This window comes from Beta vulgaris, chromosome 6 (genome assembly GCF_026745355.1).
Source record: "Beta vulgaris subsp. vulgaris cultivar EL10 chromosome 6, EL10.2, whole genome shotgun sequence".
Lineage (NCBI taxonomy): Eukaryota > Viridiplantae > Streptophyta > Magnoliopsida > Caryophyllales > Amaranthaceae > Beta > Beta vulgaris.
In genome coordinates this window covers 34,622,313-34,646,163 of record NC_079207.1, presented here as the reverse complement: position 1 = coordinate 34,646,163, position 23,851 = coordinate 34,622,313, and the positions used below count along the sequence as shown (strand labels likewise).

Below are 23,851 nucleotides of genomic sequence, written 5' to 3'. Positions count from 1 at the left end.
ATAGAACGAGCCATACTGGCATGCATAAATCTAGACTGTAATCTATTCCAAATATCAATAGAGGTGTGCAAATCATGAACATCCACAAAAACATCACGGGATAAAGTTGCAAAAATCTAAGATTTTTACTTGTTGATCAATACGCAGATATTCATAAAAGTGCACATTAAGAACATTATTACCAGTTTCATCAAGTATAGTAGCAGGAGGAAAATAGCAGTACCATCAACAATGCCAAGTAATTGATGAGAAATCAACAGACAAGTTATTTGTGTTTTCCATAAAAGACAATCCTCAGGAGAAGATAAAGTAATTGTTACCAAATTCGTAAGGTTTGGCGCCGATAATTGCAAAATATGGAAGCCCGTCGCCGATAGGGAGGAGCCGACAAGGGGCGGTTGGGCGGCGGTGTACTGCAATGCAGGGTGGGACGGTGGACTATAACCGAAGATGGTCGTCGGCGCACTTGTGGTGGCGAAACCCCGCGGGAAGCGGGATGTTGGGTCGCGACGCGGACAAAGGAGACCCAGCGTGGAGAATAGCCGACGAGAAACCTGGGAGGGGCGCCGAGTATGCTCTGGCAGCAGGCGTTTATGGGGACGCGTAGCGCGGCGTCGTGAAGAACGACGAGAAGGGCTGCAAGGCAGCGTGTGCGACCGCCGGCGGAGGCAACGGTTGACCGGAGGTCGACGCCGACGGTGGTGGTGGGGAGACGGCCGAAGGGGCGGAAGATTGGGCCGTGAGATCCATCAGGAAAGAAATTTCATTTTTGAGAGGAAATAAAATTTTAGAAAAACCTAGGCTGTGATACCATGTGCAAGTGTGGAGAATAATTGTGTTAACCTTGAGTAGGTTAACCTGGCATTCAATATATATAGTGTTTTATACAGGCCTATGACTAGTTACTGACTATTCTATCCTTTTACATATAATGTTATCTAATACAAGGCTTCTGCAAATGCCAGGGATTAATTATGATTAGACATATTCTCCAGTAGTCGATGCAACTACACTAAGATTTCTGGTAAGTTTATCAGTTTCGAAAGGATTGCAAATGAGATTGCTGGATGTAGTAACCGCATATTTGTATGGCTCACTTGAGACAGATATTTATATGAAAGTTCCTGATGGACTAAAACTACCAGAAAATCACATGCCCAAAGAGATATTTTCAATAAAATTGAAAAAATTACTACATGGGTTAAAACAGTTTAGAAGAATGTGGTATAATCGTCTTAGTGAATACCTATTGAAAGAAGGATTAAAAAATAATCAAATTAGTCCCTGTGTTTTCATTAAGCGATCTAAATCAGGATTCGCCATCATTGCTGTATATGTCGATGATTTGAACATTATCGGAACTCCTAGAGAACTTAAAGCGACTGCAAAGTACTTGATGAAAGAATTTGAGATGAAAGATCTCGGGAAGACAAAATTCTGCCTTGGCCTGGAAATGGAACATCTAAGAAATGAGATTTTTGTCCATCAATCAAACTATACAGATTAATTCTGAAACGTTTTTTCATGGACAAAGCCCACCCAATAAGTTCTCCAATGGTAGTGCGTCCCTGAATGAGAAATATGATCCATTCAAACCACAAGAAGAAAACGAAGAAATTCTTATCCCTGAAGTACTATATCTAAGTGCAATTGGTGCCTTAATGTACTTGGCTAACAATACTCAACCTGACATAGCTTTTTCAGTAAACTTGTTAGCTAGATACAACAATGCACCAACAAAGAGACATTGGAATGGAGTCAGACACTTATTACGTTATCTTCGAGGAACACAAGTTCTTGGACTATTCTATCAGTAAAAACCAAATGCGTCACTCATTGGATATGCAGATGCTGGGTAACTATCAGACCTAGAAAAGGCTAAGTCTCAATCCGGATATCTATTCACTTATGGAGGTACTGCAATATCTTGGAAATCCACGAAGCAGACTTTGACGGCCACATCATCAAATCATGCAGAATTAATTGCTCTTTATGAAGCTGGAAGGGAATGTGTATGGCTAAAGTCAATGATCAAGAATATCCAAGAAGAATGTGGAATGGAAACAATAACAACGAATCCAACTATCATCTACGAAGACAATACGGCATGCATCACCCAAGTAAGCGAATGGTACATCAAAGGAGACAGAACTAAACATTTATCACCAAAGCTCTTCTTCACCCATGACCTCCAAAAGGAAGGGAAGATAAACTTCAAACAAATCCAATCATGTGAGACTCTTGCAGATTTATTCACCAAATCCTTTCCGGCGAATAAATTTGAAGAATTAGTCCGAAAAATTGGAATGTGTCATCTTCGTGATGTATGCTAAATTCAGGGGGAGTATTATATGCGCTGCACTCTTTTTTCCTTCGATCAGGTTTTTATCCCACCAGATTTTTCCTGACAAGGTTTTTAATGAGGCATTTGATTTTGAGCATATAAGGATACATAATTGTTATACTCTTTCCCTAGTTATGGATTTTTCCCACAGGGTTTTTCCTAACAAAGGTTCTTAATGAGACAACGTCTATTATGAGTTATCAGTGGACATTCAAAGGGGAGTGTTGAGAAATAGTGGAATGGTAAATTCCACTGTTCACATGTGAAGTCCACATTTCCTGCAAATGCATGTCAGGTAAATTTGTTTCCACCGCGCGCTGTCGTTGAATTTTACAACTGTGCACAGTAGAAAATTTTGCTTATAAATACCATCGATGTAAGAAATCAGTTTTACATCAATACGAATACAATACACACTCTGATATATAGCTTCTCTCTCTCCATATCTCTCACAACATATACATTGTTGAGATAACAAATATACATAGGCAATTGTTGAGATAACAGTAAATTCCACTGTTCAGCTACAATGAAGTCCACTGAAATGGACTTTCACCTGACATGCAGTTAATGCATGTTGGGAAAGTTTTCCCCCAACCACTGCAATTGTTGAATTTACAAGATATACACAGTAAAATTTTGCTTATAAATACAACCATTGTAAGAAGTAAATTGCTCATTCATATATAAAAGCATCCTACTGATACATTCCTTTCAGTATCTTCTCTCTATTATATATTTCTCACAACACGTTATCAGCACGAGCTTGATACCCAAAAAATCAAAAAGTATCTTTAAAATCTTTAACATCCATTTTGTTTCAAGTTCTAAATTCTTTTTTCTATAAGCCCTACCCTTTACTATCCGAACATGGATCAACAAAGTAACGGGATTTATGTTGATTTACACAATGTCTCTGTCTCAAGTTTTTATTTTTGGATACAGCGAAACAATGTGTCTTTCGCTACCAATCCAACACAGGCTACTGCTACTATAAGACAGCCTTAACCCAATAACCTCAACAACGGTACAAATACCTATACCAGAGAAAACCCACAGACTCCTGTTCCCAACACCAACCCTCCTACACAACCAACTAAAAATCAACCCCACCAAGTAATAAAGAGATAGAGATGAACAAGAAGAAACTAATAGTAAACATCACCATGTCGCTAACTCAGAAAATAAATAATTTGATAATAACGCCCACCTTCATGAAGTGCAAGGACATTTATATTTACATTATTTTCTTTGCTCTTGAACCGCCTATATGAACATGTTAATTTTTTTTTTTTGAAATTGCCGCCTATATGGACGGCCTAGTGAAGTGCTAAAATTATTATCTCCTATATGTGCAATAATGTTTTGTGTATGCAGGAAACAAACGTTCAGAACACCATTATATATTATTGTCTCTAATCTTCTATTTTTTCGCATTTGTAGTTACATATATTATATTACCATTTTACCAACATGCTTTAATATATATTTGTCAATCTTAAAATTTTATTGCATTGTATATTTTTAACTGTAGATGAACTGTACAGTTAGGGATAACCCTCTATAAAAGCAGATTACCCATTTCTATTTTCACTACACATCTCTTATCTTCTAGTGGAAACATATCACGTTTTCTTCCTCAATCATAAACCTCAATTAATTTGTTTAAAAAGAAAAGGAACATGAAAGCATAGACAACAATGAAACTTCAATTATTTTGTTTCCACAAAGAAACAATGGAATCGAAAAGATGTTGTACGTCTTAAATGAAATCTTTACTTGCTCTATACCGGTTGAAATGACATACGATAAACGATGATTTAAATATTATTGGAACTCCTAGAAAACTTGAAGTGACGGCAAAGTACTTGATGAAAGAATTTGAGATGAAAGATCTCGGGAAGACAAAATTCTGCCTTGGCCTGCAAATGGAACATCTAAGAAATGGGATTTTTGTCCATCAATCAAACTATACAGAAAAATTCTGAAATGTTTTTTCATGGACAAAGCCCACCCAATAAGTTCTCCAATGGTAGTGCGTCCCTGAATGAGAAAGATGATCCATTCAGACCACAAGAAGAAAACGAAGAAATTCTTGTCCCTGAAGTACTATATCTAAGTGCAATTGGTGCCTTAATGGTCTTGGCTAACAATACTCGACCTGACATAGCTTTTTCAGTAAACTTGTTAGCTAGATACAACAATGCACCAACAAAGAGACATTGGAATGGAGTCAGATACTTATTACGTTATCTTCAAGAAATACAAGGTCTTGGATTATTCTACCAGTTGAAACCAAATGCGTCACTCATTGGATATTCAAATGCTGGGTGATCCACAAAAGGCCAAGTCTCAATATGTGCATTTATTCGTTTATGGAGCTACTTCAATATCTTGGAATCCACGAAGCAGACTTTGACGGCCACATCATCAAATCATACATAACTAATTGCTCTTTATGAAGCTGGAAGGGAATGTGTATGGCTAAGGTCGCTAATCAAGAATATCCAAGAAGAATGTGAAATGAAAACAATAAAAACAAATCCAACTATCGTCTACGATAACAATACTGCATGTATCACCCAAGTAAGCAAATGGTATAACATCAAAGGAGACACCAAAGCTCTTCTTCGCTCATGACCTCCAAAGGGAAGGAAGATAAACATCCAACAAATTCAATCATGTGAGAATCTTGCAGATATATTCACCAAATCCCTTCCGACGAAGAAATTTGAAAAATTAGTCCAAAAAATTGAAATGCATCATCTTCGTGATATATTCTAGACTCATGGGGAGTATTATATGCGCTGCACTCTTTTTTCTTTCGATCAGATTTTTATCCCACTGCATTTTTCCCGACAAGGTTTTTAATGAGACAGTTAATTTTAAGCATATAAGGATATATAATAGGTGTACTCTTTTTCCTAATTATGACTTTTCCCCATAGGATTTTTCCTAACAAAGTTCTTAATGAGACAACGTTTATTATGAGTTTTTTTTTTTTTTTGACAATCGTTTATTATGAGTTATCGGCGGACATTCAAGGGGAAGTGTTGAGATAATAGTGGACATTTAGTAAATTCCACTGTTCAATGAAATCTACCGAAATGGACTTTCACCTGACATGCAGTTAATGCATGTTGGGAAAGTTTTTCCCAGCCGCTGCAATTGTTGAATTTACGAGATATACACAGTGGAATTTTACTTATAAATACAACCATTGTAAGAAGTGAATTGCTCATTCATATATAAAAGCATTCTATTGATACATTCCTCTTAATATCTTCTCTCTATTATATATTCCTCACAATAGCAATATATTATTGACAACGAATTTTCCCAAAAACGAGAGTAGAAATTTCATCGTATGAAGCCCACACGTGAAGAAATTTCATTCAATTATTTAGGGGTACCAACCAAATGAGAATAATTTAACAATGAAGAAAGCTATAGAAATAAAAAGTAAAAAAAGAACAAGTCAATTCTAGGATTAATAAAGAGGGCACATTAAACACTAAACAGCACACCAGTCGCAGTCCTGAGTTCCCCACAACAATTAATTTTCCCATTCCACCCTCTATGATTGTCCACCAAGTCAATATCATGATTTTCAAGTCAATTGCGTGTTTAACTAACCTAAGAAACTAAACATATGATATTAATATTATTGAATAATATTAGGGATTTACCCGTAATTTCACTTTGTAAACAAAAAAGTGTTCTAATTTTTCATTTGGCTTTATACATACATACTGACTTCTGTGGTCTGGTAAGGGTCATCAGATGGCTTCTGCTTCTGTTTCCCTTTACATTTTCATTCTTTCTAATCTTATCTTACTCATATCAGCTGAAGAAAATGATGGGAAAGTCTGTCCATCTAGCTTCCAATGCGGAAAATTCGGCACAATCAGTTACCCCTTCACCACCATCTTCAACCCCACTTGTGGGATTTGTGTGATCAATTGTACTGATGCAATTCCCACGATTGGTTTATCAGCCACAGGACCTTGGTATAGAATTAACAATAACTTTTCAAGTAACAGGATTTTCCTTGTGAGTGATCAGAGCCTCCTATACGCGGTGCAGTTCGACACATGTGATGCATTCGCTAACACAACGTTTAGTCTTCCGAAATCTAGTACTGTCACCTTCACAGTCTTGTATAATGCAACATTCTCGAGGTGTCCGAAAAACATTCATAGGAATGACGGTGGTTATTTTCGCCATATACTTGATTGTCCGAATTACAACATTTATCACAGAAATAACTCAGGTGATGGCATGACTCTTTCTGGCTGTCAGGTTTTTCAGTATCCGCAATTCCTGGTGGTGGAATTGTCAGAGAGATGTTCACAGTGTGTTAGTGAAGGTGGATACTGTCATGAACCCAGAAATGATGAATTCCAGTGCATCAACAAGCGAAAAGGTAACTGAAAACAGTCATTTATGCAAAGTCTCATCATCAGAATATGTCACCTTCAGAAACCAATGATTTGTTATTGGAGCAGATTCCAACAACTAGTTCATCAGACATCTTTCATGACTTTTTGTTGATGTGCTAGTAAATAGTAATACGCTCTGGCTGTTCACTATTCAAGAATTCCTGTTTACGGAGCTCATATCATCCATACATCGTGTTTTGATATAAAATTTCAGTTTTTTCATGTTCAGCAATTGTTAGATTTTGGTATGATTGTCAGTAGGCTTATAAAGTGATCGACGATTACTGACTGATGATATTCTTTGCAGAACGAAGGAAGCTAAGGCTAGTACTTGGATTAGGTAATTATTTTAAATTTATTGAAATACTAATGTTATAATGCAAAACTGAAGTAGAAAATGTTTTCCTTGTTAGGCATTACAGGAGGGAGTATGTTCATTGTAATCCTTGGGCTGGCATTCTGGTGTCTGAAGAAGATAAAACTCAGATCATCAGAATTGGCTTCCAGGAGTATTCGTAAGCAAACAACGAGAATGAAAACAGATCTTGACAAGAGCAAGGTCTATTTCAGTGTACCAGTCTTTTCTTATAGTGAACTTGAAGAAGCAACGAATAAGTTTGATCCAAGTAGAGAGCTTGGTGTTGGAGGCTTTGGAACTGTGTATTATGGTAAAAAATCTTATTTCAGTGCTTTAGTTAGCTTTTTGTTACACTGGTTAGTGATCATTCTAAAATGGTATAGACACTCGGGGTGTTTGGTATAGAAAAATTTGATGTAGGTGACAGATTCAATTAAGCGTTTCCATTTTAATTGTTTGGTATGAGTGTTAAGTGACAAATACGTTTTCGGATGGATTCACAATCTCTCCATTTGTTACCTTATCAACTAGTGGAAACATATCACGTCTCCTTCCTCAATCATAAACCTCTCAATTGTTTCCATTCCACTAGGATACCAATTAACTTATTATATCCATTTCCCCTCTTATCCAAATCATTTCCATTCCGTTTCCATTAACCGTACCAAACTCCCCCTCAGTATTTGTATCCACTACAGAATATTTTCACAAATTGGCAAGTGTGAGAAATACACGTGTCCAACACAAGTAGTCGAGTCTAGCAACATAGTCGACAATGCCATAGGTATGTAAGGTTTGAATCATTTGCTTTATGTTTTTTGCTGTCTATGTTATAGATGTGGGTTTCTAAGTCTAGCACATATAAACCATTTGATAACTTGGCTGAGACATAAAATAAATCATTCAAATAAGCAGAAAGTAGTTTCAATTGTTAAACGACCTCCTTAGTCCATTATCAATTTTACATAGCTATAATTTGATCAGGAAAACTAAAAGATGGGAGGGAAGTTGCTGTCAAGCACCTATATGAGAGGAACTGCAGACAGGTCGAACAGTATATGAATGAGATTGAAATCCTTGCCTGCCTGCGCCATCAGAATCTGGTAGCACTTTATGGCTGCACTTCACGCCGAAGCAGAGAACTCCTCCTTGTCTATGAATATGTGGCCAATGCTACAGTGGCTGATCACTTGTACGATGTCCAGGTTAAGTGTGGAACACTCGCTTGGCCTGTCCGTATGAGAATTGCTATAGAAACAGCAACCGCATTGTCTTACCTCCATGCCTCAGATGTCATTCACCGGGATGTCAAAACTAAAAATATTCTTTTGGACACCAACTTTAGTGTGAAGGTAGCTGATTTTGGGTTATCAAGATTGTTCCCATTAGACGTTACTCATGTATCAACTGCTCCACAAGGCACTCCCGGGTATCTTGATCCCGAGTACCATCAATGTTACCACTTGACGGATAAGAGTGATGTTTATAGCTTCGGGGTTGTTCTTGTCGAGCTCATTTCATCATTACCGGCAGTTGATATTAACAGGAAAGAAGATGAGATTAATTTGTCGTGTTATGCAATGAAGAGAATTCAATGTTGTGCATATGATGAGTTAGTTGATCAACGGCTGGGGTTTCACTCGAATCACAAGGTAAAGAGGATGATTACTCTGGTAGCGGAGCTTGCTTTTCAGTGTTTACAACACAGAAAAGATTTCAGGCCTTCCATGGTTGAGGTACTGGAAACATTGAAGAGGATAGAAAGTGCAGATTACGAAGCTCATCAGACAGAAGAAAAGGAAGAGAACAATGTTTGGCTGCTGCAGAATAATACAGAAAATCCACCTTCACCAAATTCAGTCATGTATGAATGGGGCAGTAGCAAGTCTGCCACTTCAACAGCAAGCAGATGAAATGCCATCCAAATAAGTGTACACCCGAGTTGATAGTTCAATTATCTGAACTAATTTACCTGTTGTCACTGCGATGTCTGTAAAAACAGGGACTGAGTACTCGGTAACTTTTAGTTATAAGATGTTTATATAGGAAACAGAGCAATAAGTAATGTGTTCTTTGGAATATGCTCCTGCTCTTTTGAGAGTTCGCTTGGATTTTCCATATTATTTGGAAAGTTGAGACATACAAAAAATGCAAAAAATCTCACATAAGCCATCTCAGCATAATTTATGATAAGACAAGTAACTTGTTGTCTCAGGTTAGTCGCTTATGATAAGAGTGACCTATTATCGAAAAGTTATCCTTAACTTGTAAACTGGCTTATCTAACTTACAAAGTATTTCTTTTAAGACACAAAATGGGGTGATCTACAAGACTTACTATATTCCAATTGCAAGTTGACACAAGTGTATACCTACAACCTGTAACAAAATTTATAACGTTGTACTCTGCTATCAACATGGTTTTTTTTTTATTCTTGTGACCATGTTCTTGTAACAAAATGAGGCCCCTATTATAAATAAAAGTGTGACTTGGGAAATTTTGGGAAAGAGGTATAAGTAATGGAAAAGAGAGAAAAAAGTATTCATTGTAATTGAGAAAAATATTAGATTTTTTTTCAACTGAGCTTAAGCTCAATATTGATCCCCTAGAAAATATGGCCCTGTTCGATAAACCTTTATGCACATGCCAAGATCCGACGCTGCTACTATGCACATTTTGAGATTGGGCGTTTGGCATGTATAGATTATTTTTCTTGAAAGTAAAGTTTATTGATGTAGAATGCAGGAAGTTATCCTTTAATGGAGATTAGAGAGGAAACTTGGAGTACTCACATTCAACCAAGAGTATTTTTGAGAGAGATTGAGAGAGGAATAGAAAGATTAAGAAGATGAAATGAACCAGAACTGTGTTTATTATTAATCATGATGCCAATAATAACAAGAGTACAGTATTTATAGAGAATTAGCATAACAGATTGCTAATAGAATACTAACATTATGGAAGTTAGTTAGACAATTAACTTTCCCGCCCAAAAATGGATTTTAGTTGTTAAACCTCTAATTGTACCCTATATCATACCTCCTCCCTTTATAAAAGACTTGACCTCAAGTCTGGAGAGGGAATTCGGGAAACTGAGCTTCAAAGGAAGTAGCAAAGACTCAAGTAGCTTCACTAGTTGGTTGATCTGTCCATTGGATCAAATACTGAACTTCAGCCACATTATGGCGCTTAACGACCCTCCTATCCAAGATGGCAAAAGGTTGAAGTACCTGATCATCAGTAGTACCATGGAACCAAGAGGGAATATGAGGAGAAGAGGATAGAAGTCCCCTAAAAGGCTTCAACTGAGACACATGGAAGACATTGTGAATCTTCACAGAAGGAGGAAAAGTGAGTTTATAAGCTACATGGCCTACAATGTCTTCCACTCTGAATGGACCAAATTAAAGTATCTATGAGCTAGCTTTTGATTCATTCTAGCTTGCATGGAAGACTGTCTATATGGTTGAAGCTTCAACCAAACTCAATCACCAATGTGAAAGGATCTCTCATACCTTCTTTTGTCAGTCAATACTTTCATCCTATGTCGAGCTTTAGCTAAATGAGTGTTCAAAGAAACCATCATTGCATCTCTCCTCTGCATAGTTCTATCAACTGTTTCATTAGCACACTCCCCGGGTAAGTAAAGAAGATATACAAGAACTGGTTGGTTATAGACAATCTCATAAGGTGTTAAATTAGTAGCAGTGTGATAGGTAGTTTTATACCACCATTCAGCCAATGAAAGCCACATAAACCAATCCTTGGGATGCTCACCGGTCATGCACCTCAAATAAGCTTCCAAACACCTGTTTAAGACTTCAGTCTGTCCATCAGTTTGAGGATGGTAAGCTGAAGAGAGTAGCAACTGAGTACCTTATAAAGTAAACAAGGCTTGACAGAATTGACTGAAAAAAAGAAGGTCCCTGTCACTGATAATAGACTTAGGCCAGCCATGGAGCTTAAAAACTCCATCTAAGTATACTTGTAGAATATGGATGATGTAAAGCAAAGAAATGAACATATATATGGATGATGTAAAGCAAAGAAATGAACATATTTGCTTAACCTGTCAACCACCACATAAATCACTTCTTTGCCTTGAGACTTAGGGAGCCCAGTAATGAAATACATAGAAACTTCATACCATACTTCTTGAGGAATGGGAAGAGGCTGGAGGAGGCCTGGATAAGCTGATGGATCATACTTGCTAGCCTGACAAACTACACAATTTCTCACAAAAGAGCTGACATCCTTGTGCAGGCCCTTCCAAGTGAAGAATGTTTTGAGTCTCCTAGTAATGACATCTCTACCAGAATGTCCCCCTTCAGCAGAGGAATGCATCCAAGACAACATATGATGTTTAAGTTAGTCACTAGGGCCAACCACAATCTTACCATGCCTTCTGACCATGCCATCATGCAAAGTATACTTAGCATCCATAGGTTCCTGGGCTAGTAAAGCATGAAAGAGTGCCAAAAGAGCATGATCTAACTAATATTTATCAATAATCAAAGAGGGAAGATTGGATTGCATAGTAGTCAATGGCAAACACAATATCTCAGTACCTGGCACTCTGGACAAAGCATCAGCCACTAAATTTTCCTTGCCAGATTTGTAAAATATCTCATAGTCAAAGCCTATTAATTTTGAAAGCCAAAATTGCTGAATAGGTGTACTAATTTTCTGCTGTAAAAGCCATTTAAGGCTCTTTTGATCATTGTGAGTGAAAAATTTCTGACCAATGAGATATTGCTCCCATTTCTGAACAACAAATACTATGGCAAGCAATTCTTTCTCATAAATAGAAAGCTTTTGCCATTTAGGACCCAATGTCCTACTGATGAAAGTCAGGGGATGGCTGTCTTGCATAAGAACAGCCCGAATTCCTTCATTAGATGCATTAGTTTCAAGGATGAATGTTGTAGAGAAATCAAGAACCCCTAAGACATGAGCTGTAACAAGAGCCTCTTTTAATGCTTCAAATGCTTCGTGAGCTGAGTCAGTCCACACAAATTCTCCCTTCCTTTAGATTATCTAAAATCTTTTACACATATACTGACAACCTTTTACACATGTACTGACAAGAGAGTGTATTTCCATCAGCCACAGAAAGAGATTGAATAGGTGTGGCAATAATGTGACATCCCAACTTCATAGCCAAAGACACATCTAAGAAGTTATGAGTGCTGCCTAAATCTATCAAGATATGAAGTGGCTTTTTACCAACATAACTAGTGACTCTCATGGTATTGTAACTAGAATTGCCAAATCGAGCAATGATAGAAATATAAGGTTCTTTCTGAAACATCTCCAAGGTTTCCTCCACACCATCCTCACCATACTCTTCATCATCTAAACCAGGGATTTCTATAGCAAACAATTGAGTTTGTTGTATCTGGTATTTATGACCCTTGTCATAAGGTGCATCACATAAATAACATAGACCCTTAGCTTGTTTATCTGCTCTTTCAGCAGGTGTAAGGTATCTGGTTGGTTAAGGCCTTGTATTATGGGAGGTTTGAGTTTGGGTGGACAAGAAAGGTGTTGGAAGCAAAGGTTTAGTAGTGGATGGCAAAGAAGGGGGTTTATAATTTGGAATGGGTTTGGGCTGATATTTTGTGGTGGAAGAAGTGGCTTGGATAGTTGCATTTTGAAGTCTAGCATAGTCTACTGCATCAACCAGAGTAGCAGGTTTGAAGGCTCTAACAAAATGCTTCAAATTATGTTTCAATCCACTTATAAAACTATCCAAAAAGTATTGCTCAGGAAGTCAAGGATTTCTCTGCAGCAGCATTAATCCTTTCAGAATTTCAAATGCATTTCAATGGTACCAGATTGTGACAATTTATTGAATTCTTCCACAACATTACTGCCTAGATCTTCTTTAAACATGCAACACAAATCTACTACAAAATCCTCCCAATCCACCTGCCTTCTTACTGCTATGTAACTATTATACCAAGACTCAGCCTTACCAATCAAGTACAAGTTAGCAAGATCAACTTTATGATTATCTAAAATCTTTCATAAGGTAAAATACTTCATACATTTCTCAATCCAAATTCGAGGATTAGATCCATCAAACATAGAAAATTCAATTTTCCGCACAAAACCTAATGATTTACCTCCATGGTGAGGTGGATCATTTGATCCTTCACGCTCTGCTCCAGTTGACTGCTTTTCCTTATCTTTCAAGAGTTGAATAATTTTCTCCAGTTGAATCGATTGATTCTCCATTCTTTGTTCCAATTCCAACAATCGAGACTCCATTAATGTCTTTAATTGAGCTACAATGCGTTTTTCGTTTCGCCAGATTACCTCAATCAATGAAACTGAGGAACTTTGAGCGGAAACTAGATAGAGTGATTGAGTTCAGGAGCGAAAATGCTCTGATACCAATGATGTAGAACGCGGGAAGTTATCATTTAATGGAGCTGAGAGAGGAAACTTCGAGTACTCAACATTCAACCAAGAGTATTTTTTAGAGAGATTGAGAGAGGAATAGAAAGATTAAGAAGATGAAATGAACCAGAAATGTGTTTATTATTAATCATGTTGCCAATGATAACAAGAGTATAGTATTTGTAGAGAATTAGCATAATAGAATGCTAACTGAATACTAACAAAATGGAAGTTAGTTAGACAACTAACTTCCCCCCCAAATGGGTTTAAGTTGTTAAACCTCTAATTGTACCCTATATCATTTATCTTGTAATTTTCCTCCTATCACTTGAAATTCATGTCTTCTCTCTCAAAGTCTAGGTACTACTTTTGTGCCATTTTCTCTTACTTGTCGATTACAATACGTGAAATGTAATTAGATATAAGTTGAGGATAGTGATGATTATTACAACCAATGTGATAAATTCGCACACAAGTAATATACAAAGAGTTTGTAACTACGTTGACTAGAATATACTTTATTCATGGAATCACTAGCAGGGCCACAATGACTGGATGACCTTGTGATGTGATTACTAAGCCAAGTACGCCTAATAATCAAGCTTGCTTGATAAACTTGGACCTTCTTGAATCCAAGAACTATGAATCACTTTTTAACTCTAAACAAGAATTTATACACTCTTAAAACCATTCATTGAAATCAAGATGTTTAACATTAAACACTTAATACTCCTGTAAAGTTCCTAATGGTTCGAAAATGTCAAGCAAGAATGCATGACAATAGTCAAGATTCAAAGTTTTTAACAAAATTCAATTCACTTTTAATAAACTTGTAAAAAAGCCTTAAATAGACATTACAAGACTCCTACTTGAACTAGGAATGAAAAGCAAATAAAATAACTACAAGAAGAAAGGATAAACATGCTTAACAAACTCATCCCTTACACGAAAGCTAGCACACATGTGCTTGGACGACAAACACTATAACAATATCCTTCTCCTAGTTTATTTTTTTTGGCAATACAAAATATTTATTGATAACCAAAAAAAGGTTTTACAAAATAAGGAGCTAAAGCAACAGGCTGCCCTAACACCAACTATACCACAAAACACATACCAAAGAATCAGCTTAAGATTTTCCTGATCACTACATCTACATGAAACTCTAAAAATGATATCCTTAACAAATATACTAGACTCATTAGAGACATTTCAAAAAGTTTGCTATTTCTCTACAACGAAATTGCATAAACACACTCAGTAAACATCATCATATACACCTTATCTTTACTTTTATTTTTACTTCTAGCCTTCTTAATAGCAGTAGCTAATTCCTCCACAACATCTATTTGAGGTTGACAGTTGATAAAACTCAATACCTGCTTCCAAACTACTATAAGAACAATTAAAGAACATGTTGAGTAGTTTCCATCTGCTGACCACAAATTTTACATAAAGGGCATGGTTGCAGTTGATAATTTGTTAAGTAATGAGAGCCAACGGATGAATTTTCTCTTTGGAGTTGCTTTGTTATTATACACTAACCTTCTTCAGTCCATCCTTACACAATCTTCTTGAAGCTTCTTGTAAGTTTTATTGCTGCTAAAAGATTGTTAAATGTACTCCATCACTAGTAGAATAAATGCTTATTGTTGCGGTCATTAAGTGGCCTATTGTGGCGGTTTTAGCCGCGCAACAATTAAGGGGGCAGATAGGTAATTAATATATTGCTGCGATTTTAAACCGCAACAATATTTGAACATATTGTTGCGGTTTCTGGGTAAAACCACAACAATATATTTATTTTATATCAAATTTATAAAGCATATTGCTGCCGTTCTGGGTCAAAACCGCAACAATATATTACACCTATTGCTGCGGTTCCTAGCCAAAACCGCAACAATATGTACTGGTACAGGTAAAAAACAAAAGTTTTTTTTTTATTGCATTTTGCCATCAAATTTGAAAGACAAAAAGGCTACAAGAAAATAAAACACTATTGATTGAAACTAATGACAAAAGAATATTACACAAAATTCAAAAACATAAAAAATACAAAAAGAGAGATCTGAAAAGAAATTATAACAATTATCCTACGCCCAACATAAGAACAAGAATGTAAGTCCAAAAATAATATATAAAAATAAAATATACTACAACTATAATATAATAATATCACAAAAATCTGAAAATAATATAACATCAATCATATAATTCATAAGTAGTAATTTTGTATATAAATAATTACAAAAATATTATAACAACAACCATTACAAAACCCGGAACGAACTGGAACAAATGGATGTGGAAGACGACGAACGAATGTGGAAGACGACGAACAGATGTGGCAGACGACGAGTGGTTTCGCCGGAACAGACGGGAACGACGAGTGGTTTCGCCGGAACGAAGGGGAATTGGAAGACGCTGGAACGAACTGGAATGAACGGAGACGTGAAACTGATGTGGTTTCTCCATAAATCGATCAACAAACACAGTAAAACCCATAAATCAAAAATCAAAAACACCCACAACAAAAAACAAAAAAAAAACCCATGAAAAATCATGCGAAGAATTAAGAGGAGAGGAGAGTCGAAGAATTAAGAGTGAGAGGAGAGAGAGAGAGGCGTGAGAGGAGAGGGAGAGGTGTGAGAGAGACATTGTGAGGAGAGGCTGGCAACGGTTACTATTAGTGTTTAGGCAGAGGGGTGTGATGGTACTTAACACTATTATATAATATTAGGCATTTATATTGCTGCGATTTTTTATAGAAACCGCAACAATATATTAAAATTTTAATATTTTAATATATTGCTATATAGTTGGTCAAAATAGTCTACTAATTTCGAAAAATTTCCCGTTAACATCTATTGCTGCGGTTTTGGTTGGGAACCGCAACATTTAGTTTATTTTCGATTTATTCTTTTCTTTTGACGTGGCTTATGGTTACGTATAAGTAAAACCGTAGCAATATAGTCACAGCAATAAACAATTATTCTACTAGTGCATCCTCCAACTTCGCCAGAAGATCTCTAGCTGCAATAATCTTCCTAAGTATCCAAAAGATATTACAACTCACAATAACATCTTGCACATTACTTCTCTTGATGTAGTAGGCATTTACCTACCTTGCACAAAGCTTATCTTGTTTAGAAGCTATAGCCCACAATAATTATAAGATAGCAGCTTTGTTCCAAAGCATCACATCCACCACATTCAAACCACCAGCAGTTTTTGGATGGTGAATGTAAGACCAAGCCACATGCCTCATAGAATTATCTACAACACCTGTCCAAAGGAAGCTTCTACAGATTGTTTTCACAGCTTTAATCAATTTCTTAGGAAGAGGAAAAAGTTAATCCCAATAATTCTGCATACTCCCAAGAATATACTTCACTAGCTGAATTCTGCCAGCATAAGAAAGAAAATGTGTCGTCCATCCTTGAGCCCTTGTAGTGATATTGTCTATATATTATAGGTTTACACTGAGAAAAATTAAGCTTCTTAGGTGCTAGAGGCACACCAAGATACCTAAAAAGCAAGGAATTAATAAGCATTTGGATACTACTAGCCAGTTGTGAAGCCACCTCCTGAGTAATGCTAGATAAGTAAATACAACTCTTTTCATTGCTTGCTTCGAAACCGAAAGCCTGGGAGAATATATGAAAAGCTTCCATCATTTGCCCAACTAAACTATGATTTGCTCTACCAAACATGAGAAAATCATCTGCAAACATTAAGTGAGTGAGCTTAACTCTCTTACACTTAGGATGGTAGTTGAACTCAGGATTACTACTCATCACACCCAAACACCTACTAGGATATTTCATACTCAGAGCAAACTGAAAAGGAGACAAGGGATCACCTTATCTCAAACCTCCTTCTCCTACTTTAACTAGACTCCTAAAGGTGCTTAAAGTAAGAGAACATATTTCAAATAGAAGAGTAAAAACTTACAAGCAAAGGACTCTAAAGCAAATTAAATTATCTATTAGATATGATTCCTAACAGAACTAGAAATCTATGTAACTAACAAGCCCTAATGAGCTTAGGACTCATTTCTTTAAACCATCCATTTCCTTTCACTGCTCTTCATTCATGAGCCATGCCAATACATCCACCAACACTTGGTTTCTTGTCTTGAGCTTGAGCCTCATATACTCCATAACCAAATCAATTGATTCTTGTACCATAAGTGCATTTGCATTTGCATCATCTTGTGAGGTTAAATGCAACAAGCTAATGTCACATTCATTGTGGCCCTTACATTAATCACAAGACTATAATACATTCTAGTCTCTCTGAAAGATATGATAATCTCCCGTAAATATCCCTTGTATACCTAGGTTGTACCTATTTATGTTTAATGAAATCATAGAGGCTCCTCAAGGAGATTATCATATCTTTCATGGTAATCAGAGCCTAACCCTAGCCACCCTCAACCCTAATCTTTTCTTTTCTCTTCGTCCGCCATGACTGCCGCCGGCAAGGACGCCACTACCCCCCCATCTTCTTCTTCCTCCTTTCATCCTGCAGTTCACGTTTCTTACCAAAAGGCCATCCCTATCACTCTTTCCATGGATAAACCTTCATACAATGCTTGGGCTACACTCTTCTTCGAGCGCGGTTCTTGTTGCTGTTGATCCCGCGCACAACGCGACCCCTCACTCTCCCTCTTTTTCCGGCCACCGTGGTGGTAGACAGGGCGGCAAGTCCGGCCGTGGCCGCGTCGGGAGGACTCATGGCCGCGGGCGGGGCCACCCGTCTCCTGCAGCTCCGTTCTATGGTTATGGGTATCCCCCTTATGGTCCGTATGGGAGTTGGCAGCCCTACTGGGCCTTCCCTCCCAGCCCGTACCCCACTATGGGCCCCAGACCCCCTTCGCAGCACCCGGGCTGTGGCCTGCTTGGTCCTCCACCCCCTCAGCAGCAGCCCACTGCATCCACAACAGCCCCGCAAGCCTTCGTGGCTCCTCAGCCCACTACCGAGCAGCTTGTGCCCACGACACTCCCTCAACTCTTCAATGCTATGTCCATTCAACACCCGACGACAATTGGTATTTTGATACGGGTGCCTCTACCCATCTTATGAATGATCCAGGTATTCTTCCCTCTATTTCTAATTGGCGTAATTATTTTTCTCATATTATGGTTGGTGATGGTAAATTAATTCCAGTTAAAGGCATTGGCACCTCCACCCTCCCTTCCCCACATCCTCCCCTAACCCTTAGCAATATTCAATATGCCCCTGCCATTGTGAAAAACCTTATCTCTGTCCATCATTTCACCATTGATAATCATGTTTCTGTAGAATTTGACCCTTTTGGTTTCACTATGAAGGATTTGAGGACGGGGACGACCTTGACGAGGTGCAATAGTTCTGGGGACCTATACCGCCTTTCTGCTTCATCAATCACACCATCATCTACCTTTGCCGCTATCTCTCCTACTACTTGGCACAACCGACTTGGTCATCCTGGCCCTGCTATCTTAGATTTTCTTAAGTCTAAAAAATGCATTACTTGTAATAAAGATTCCCTCTCCCCTCTTTGTCATGCTTGTCAATTAGGGAAACATTGTCGTTTACCTTTTTCTCCATCTAATAATATTACATTTGCACCTTTTTCTATTATACATACTGATTTGTGGACTTCTCCAGTTATTAGTCCCTCTGGTTATCGTTATTATCTCTTATACTTGGATGACTACTCTCACTATCTTTGGGTTTTTCCGCTCAAATCAAAATCACCAGTTTCCTCCACCTTTTGTCTATTTATTGCTCACATTAAAACTCAATTTAATTTCACCATTAAAACGATCCAATGTGACAATGGCACTGAATATGTGAAAAATGAGCTCACCTCTTATTGTGCCACTAATGGCATCGTTTCTCGCCACTCTTGCCCTTACACATCATTTCAAAACGGCAAAGTCGAACGTATGATCCGCACCACCAATGATGTGGCTCGTACCCTACTCTTCCACGCCTCTCTCCCTCCCTCATTTTGGGTGGAGGCCCTTCATATGGCCACATATCTTCTTAATATCCGCCCCACAAAACTACTTCATTTCCTTACTCCCCTTCATCGCCTCTACAACCGTTCTCCATTTTACTCTCACCTTCGCACTTTTGGATGCCTTTGCTATCCAAACCTTAGTGCCACCATGTCTCATAAGCTTAGCCCACGTTCCACTCCTTGCCTCTTCCTTGGATACCCCCCTAATCATCGTGGGTATCGTTGTCTTGACCTCTACTCTAAGAAAATAATTCTTTCCCGTCATGTGACCTTTGACGAGTCATCTTTCCCCTTCTCCTCTCTCCATGTCCTTAACCCCATGGACTATGAGTTTCTTCGTCCTCGTCCGCCCGTGTCCTCGGCCCAATCCTCACAGGCCACTCCCCCTCCCCTCCCTCTTCCCTCTCCTTCACCCTCGGTCCAGCAGTCTGGCCCATTTATCCCCCCCCCCTCTACTCCCCTCCTGCCCAACTCCACAAAATGGCTTCCGCCCCCCGCCAGGCCCAACGCTTCAACCCCCCCACCAGCCCACCTATCTCTCCCCTCCATCACTCCCTACCCAGCCCCCGTGAGCCCCCCAGCCCACCCAACCCTCGTGCACCTACCAGCCCACCAACCCCCGCGAGCCTACCAGCCCTACTCGCCCTCGCCACCCCCCTCCCCCCAAGTCCGCCTCGCTCCACCTCACAACCACCACCCGACGCCCGCCCACCTACCACTAGAAGCCAAATTGGCATTTTCAAACCCAATCCCTACCGTGGCCACCGTTTTTTCAACGTCCAACTCCCACCTGACTTGTCCCCTTTACCCCGCTCCCACCTCCATGCCTTACAAGATCCTAACTGGAAAGCCGCCATGTATGATGAATATAATGCGCTAATTAAAAATAATACTTGGACTTTGGTAGAGCGCCCCCAGGGGGCCAATATGATTCGTTGTATGTGGTTGTTTAAACATAAGTTTTGGTCTGATGGGTCTCTTGAGCGCTACAAGGCGCGCTTGGTTGTTAATGGTAAGACACAGGAGGTTGGCATTGATTGTGATGAAACATTTAGCCCCGTGATTCGTCCTAATACTATTCGTACTGTTCTTAGCCTTGTTGTGTCCCGTAGGTGGTCTATCCACCAGCTTGATGTGAAAAATGCTTTCTTACATGGCAATTTGCAGGAAACTGCATGTCTATATGTTTCAGCCCCCAGGTTTTCAAGACTCCACTAATCCTAAGAGTGTCTGTTTATTACAAAAGTCTCTCTATGGTCTGAAACAGGCACCCAGGGCATGGTACCAACGCTTTGCTACCTACATCTTGTCTATCAGCTTTGTCAGCAGCAAATGTGATCCTTCTCTCTTCATTTATCGCCGTGGACAGGACATGGCCTATATTTTATTGTATGTGGATGATATTGTGCTAGCCACCTCCTCGGACTCCCTCCGGAACCGCATCATCTCACTTCTTCGGTCCGAGTTTGCTATGACTGATTTGGGCCCTCTCTCATACTTCCTTGGGATATCGGTACAACGCACCTCCAAGCACATGTTCCTATCTCAGCGCAAATATGCCGAGGAATTTCTTGCTCGTGCTAACATGTCTTCCTGCAACCATTCTGCTACTCCTGTTGATACTAAGGCCAAACTCAGCGCCTCCAGCGGTCCTCCCATGAAGGACCCCACTCTTTATCGTAAGCTTGCTGGTGCCCTCCAGTACCTGACGTTCACTCGTCCGGACATCTCTTATGCCGTTCAGCAGATTTGCCTCTTCATGCATGACCCTCGTGAGCATCATTTTCATGCCCTCAAGCGAATCCTTCGATACCTCAAGGGCACCTTAGACTATAGTATGCATTACTCATCTACTCCTGTCACGAGCCTTATTTCTTACACAGATGCAGATTGGGGTGGGTGCCCCGACACGCGGCGCTCTACATTAGGGTACTGTGTGTTTCTTGGTGATAACTTGATTTCTTGGTCCTCAAAACGGCAAGCTACCCTCTCTCGCTCCAGTGCCGAGGCCGAGTACCGCGGCGTTGCCAACGTCGTCGCTGAGTCTTGTTGGCTCTGCAACCTTCTTCTAGAGCTACACTGTCCTCTCGCCCAAGCTACCATGGTTTTTTGTGACAATGTTAGTGTTGTTTACATGTCTCATAATCCGGTTCAACATCAACGCACTAAACATGTCGAGATGGATATTCACTTTGTCCGCGAAAAGGTTGCCCTTGGTCATGTTCGAGTCCTCCATGTACCTTCTGTGTTAGAATGTAATCACAAGCAACGAAATTTCTAACGGGGCAAACAAATGGAAGAAGAGGAAATGGGAGTAAAGGCTCTTTAGTTCCTTCATTTAAAGCTAGTTGTTATATGGTCTATGATAACTTGCAACTACGAGCATGACTTGACTTTACCTTTAATATATCTCCCCATCAATTAATATTAAACTAGTTATTAAGCCCGGGCTATACCCCGGGTAAGAAAATTTTCATTTATTAAAATCGTACTTTGATATAATAGCACTAAATACTACTTGGTCTAGTGGTTAAAACTTTAGTGCATGAACTTGAGGTCACGAGATCAAAATCTATACTATGCAATTTATAATTTTTTTTATTGTACATGGATTACATGATCTAAAACTCCCTAGGGAGAGCGCCACGTGGCACCGTTCCTGGTTTACACACGCCTTTTAATATATTAGTATAGATTGCAGCATATTGAAGATATACCCTTTAATATATCTTTTCAATATTAAGAAGTTGTGCATGATGGTCCTCGAAATTTGATTTCAAAACCCAACCAGATAATTACTATAGCTATTTTATAAATACTTTCTCCGTTTCATATTACTCGTTACACTTCTCAATTCACAAACTCCTATGCAATTTTTTGAGAAGAGAGAGGTAGAGAGTAAAAAGAAAAGGGACCCATGTAAGAGGAGAGAGATATAGAGTGTTTATTGTCCAAAAAGAAAGTGTAGCAAGTAATGTGAAACTTCCCACAATGAAAAGTGTAGCGAGTATTATGAAACGGAAAAAAATATATTTTTAATAATAAAACATATACAGAATGGCAATATAACCTTTTTAATCAGGGATTAACTAGCTGATATACGCTAGCTAGTTGCTAAGCTTGCAAAAAGATTTTGTTGACTAAAATTGCCTATGTGAAATCTATACAAATATATTATAAGGCGTGCGAAAACAAGAAACTGTGCCGCGTGGTGCTCTCCCTAGGGAGTTTTAGTTCATGTAATCCATGTACAATAAAAAATTAAGAAATTGTATAGTATAGGGTTTGATCCCAAGACCTCAAGTACATATACTAAAGTTTTGATCACTAGACTAAGTTGTATTTAGTGTTATTAGCATAAAGTATTATACTAATAAATGAAAACTTTTTCTTCGCGGGCATAGCCCGAGCATAAAAACTAGTTAAAAAACGAAAAGATGTGGCAAAAAATAATTCCATCTGCAAGACACGTCCGCTCTGATAGATCCAAAAATAACGAGGAAATTAAAGAAGAATATGCACAATGATTGAGCGTGCATACGCCTTTCTAAACAAGGAGATACACTTTGGTACTTGAAATTTGAGACATTAACCTCAAGACACAATCACCATCTTCCCCTCACTCTCATAAACTATAATCATGACAATCTACAATCATTCTTAACGAATTCGAATTTGAATTCCCAAGAAAACGTTATTCAACCCATGACTCTATTTATACAGAACCAGTCTCGTCTTAAAAAAAAAAAAAAACACACACACACACAAAGCATAACACAAGAAAAGAGATCAGAGAAGAGTGAGAATAGCCAACCACCTAAACAAAGAGAGAAAAAATGGCAATGATCCGAAAATGTGGAATCAGCAGTAGCCCAACTCGGTCCCGGACACCATTACCGCACCAACATGGACGCAAGCGGATGACTCTAGGGATGCATCTTGTAAGTCCCATCGAATGCGACAGGAAACCACTTCCTCGACAGGGCTTATTACGGCGAGGGATTACTAACAACGAGGCATTAATCTCCAGAAACACACTGAAAGATTTGATGGCATCTTCAAATGTATTGGCTAAAACAATGGCAGATGATAATCAAGTTTTTGTGTTCCAAGAGCAGAGCACTGGAGGCGACATTCTGCCTCAGCTGATGAGTAATGGCGGTCATGCCGGGACCGGACGAAGGATTAGACGTGGGATAAGCAGACCAGCCACCGCTTCAGCAGGTCATCGAATTCGGTTTTTAAACCGGGTGTGGCGCCCTGTGCTTGGTGCTATTCCAGAAGGAAAA

At 38.7% G+C, this 23,851-nt stretch overlaps 2 protein-coding genes across 2 annotated transcripts; both read left to right on the top strand.

The window, feature by feature from the left end:
• Positions 1–6,073: 6,073 nt before the first annotated feature.
• On the top strand, positions 6,074–9,225 carry LOC104896570 (LEAF RUST 10 DISEASE-RESISTANCE LOCUS RECEPTOR-LIKE PROTEIN KINASE-like 1.1). The gene is made up of 4 exons (XM_010683334.4): positions 6,074–6,770; positions 7,094–7,126; positions 7,200–7,454; positions 8,129–9,225. The coding sequence occupies exons 1-4, from the start codon at positions 6,128–6,130 to the stop codon at positions 9,055–9,057; spliced, it is 1,860 nt and encodes a 619-aa protein (XP_010681636.2). The 5' UTR covers positions 6,074–6,127; the 3' UTR covers positions 9,058–9,225.
• Positions 9,226–20,715: 11,490 nt separating this feature from the next.
• LOC125498698 (uncharacterized mitochondrial protein AtMg00810-like) lies at positions 20,716–21,843 on the top strand. The gene has a single exon (XM_048646952.1). The coding sequence runs from the start codon at positions 20,716–20,718 to the stop codon at positions 21,841–21,843; it is 1,128 nt and encodes a 375-aa protein (XP_048502909.1).
• Positions 21,844–23,851: the final 2,008 nt, after the last annotated feature.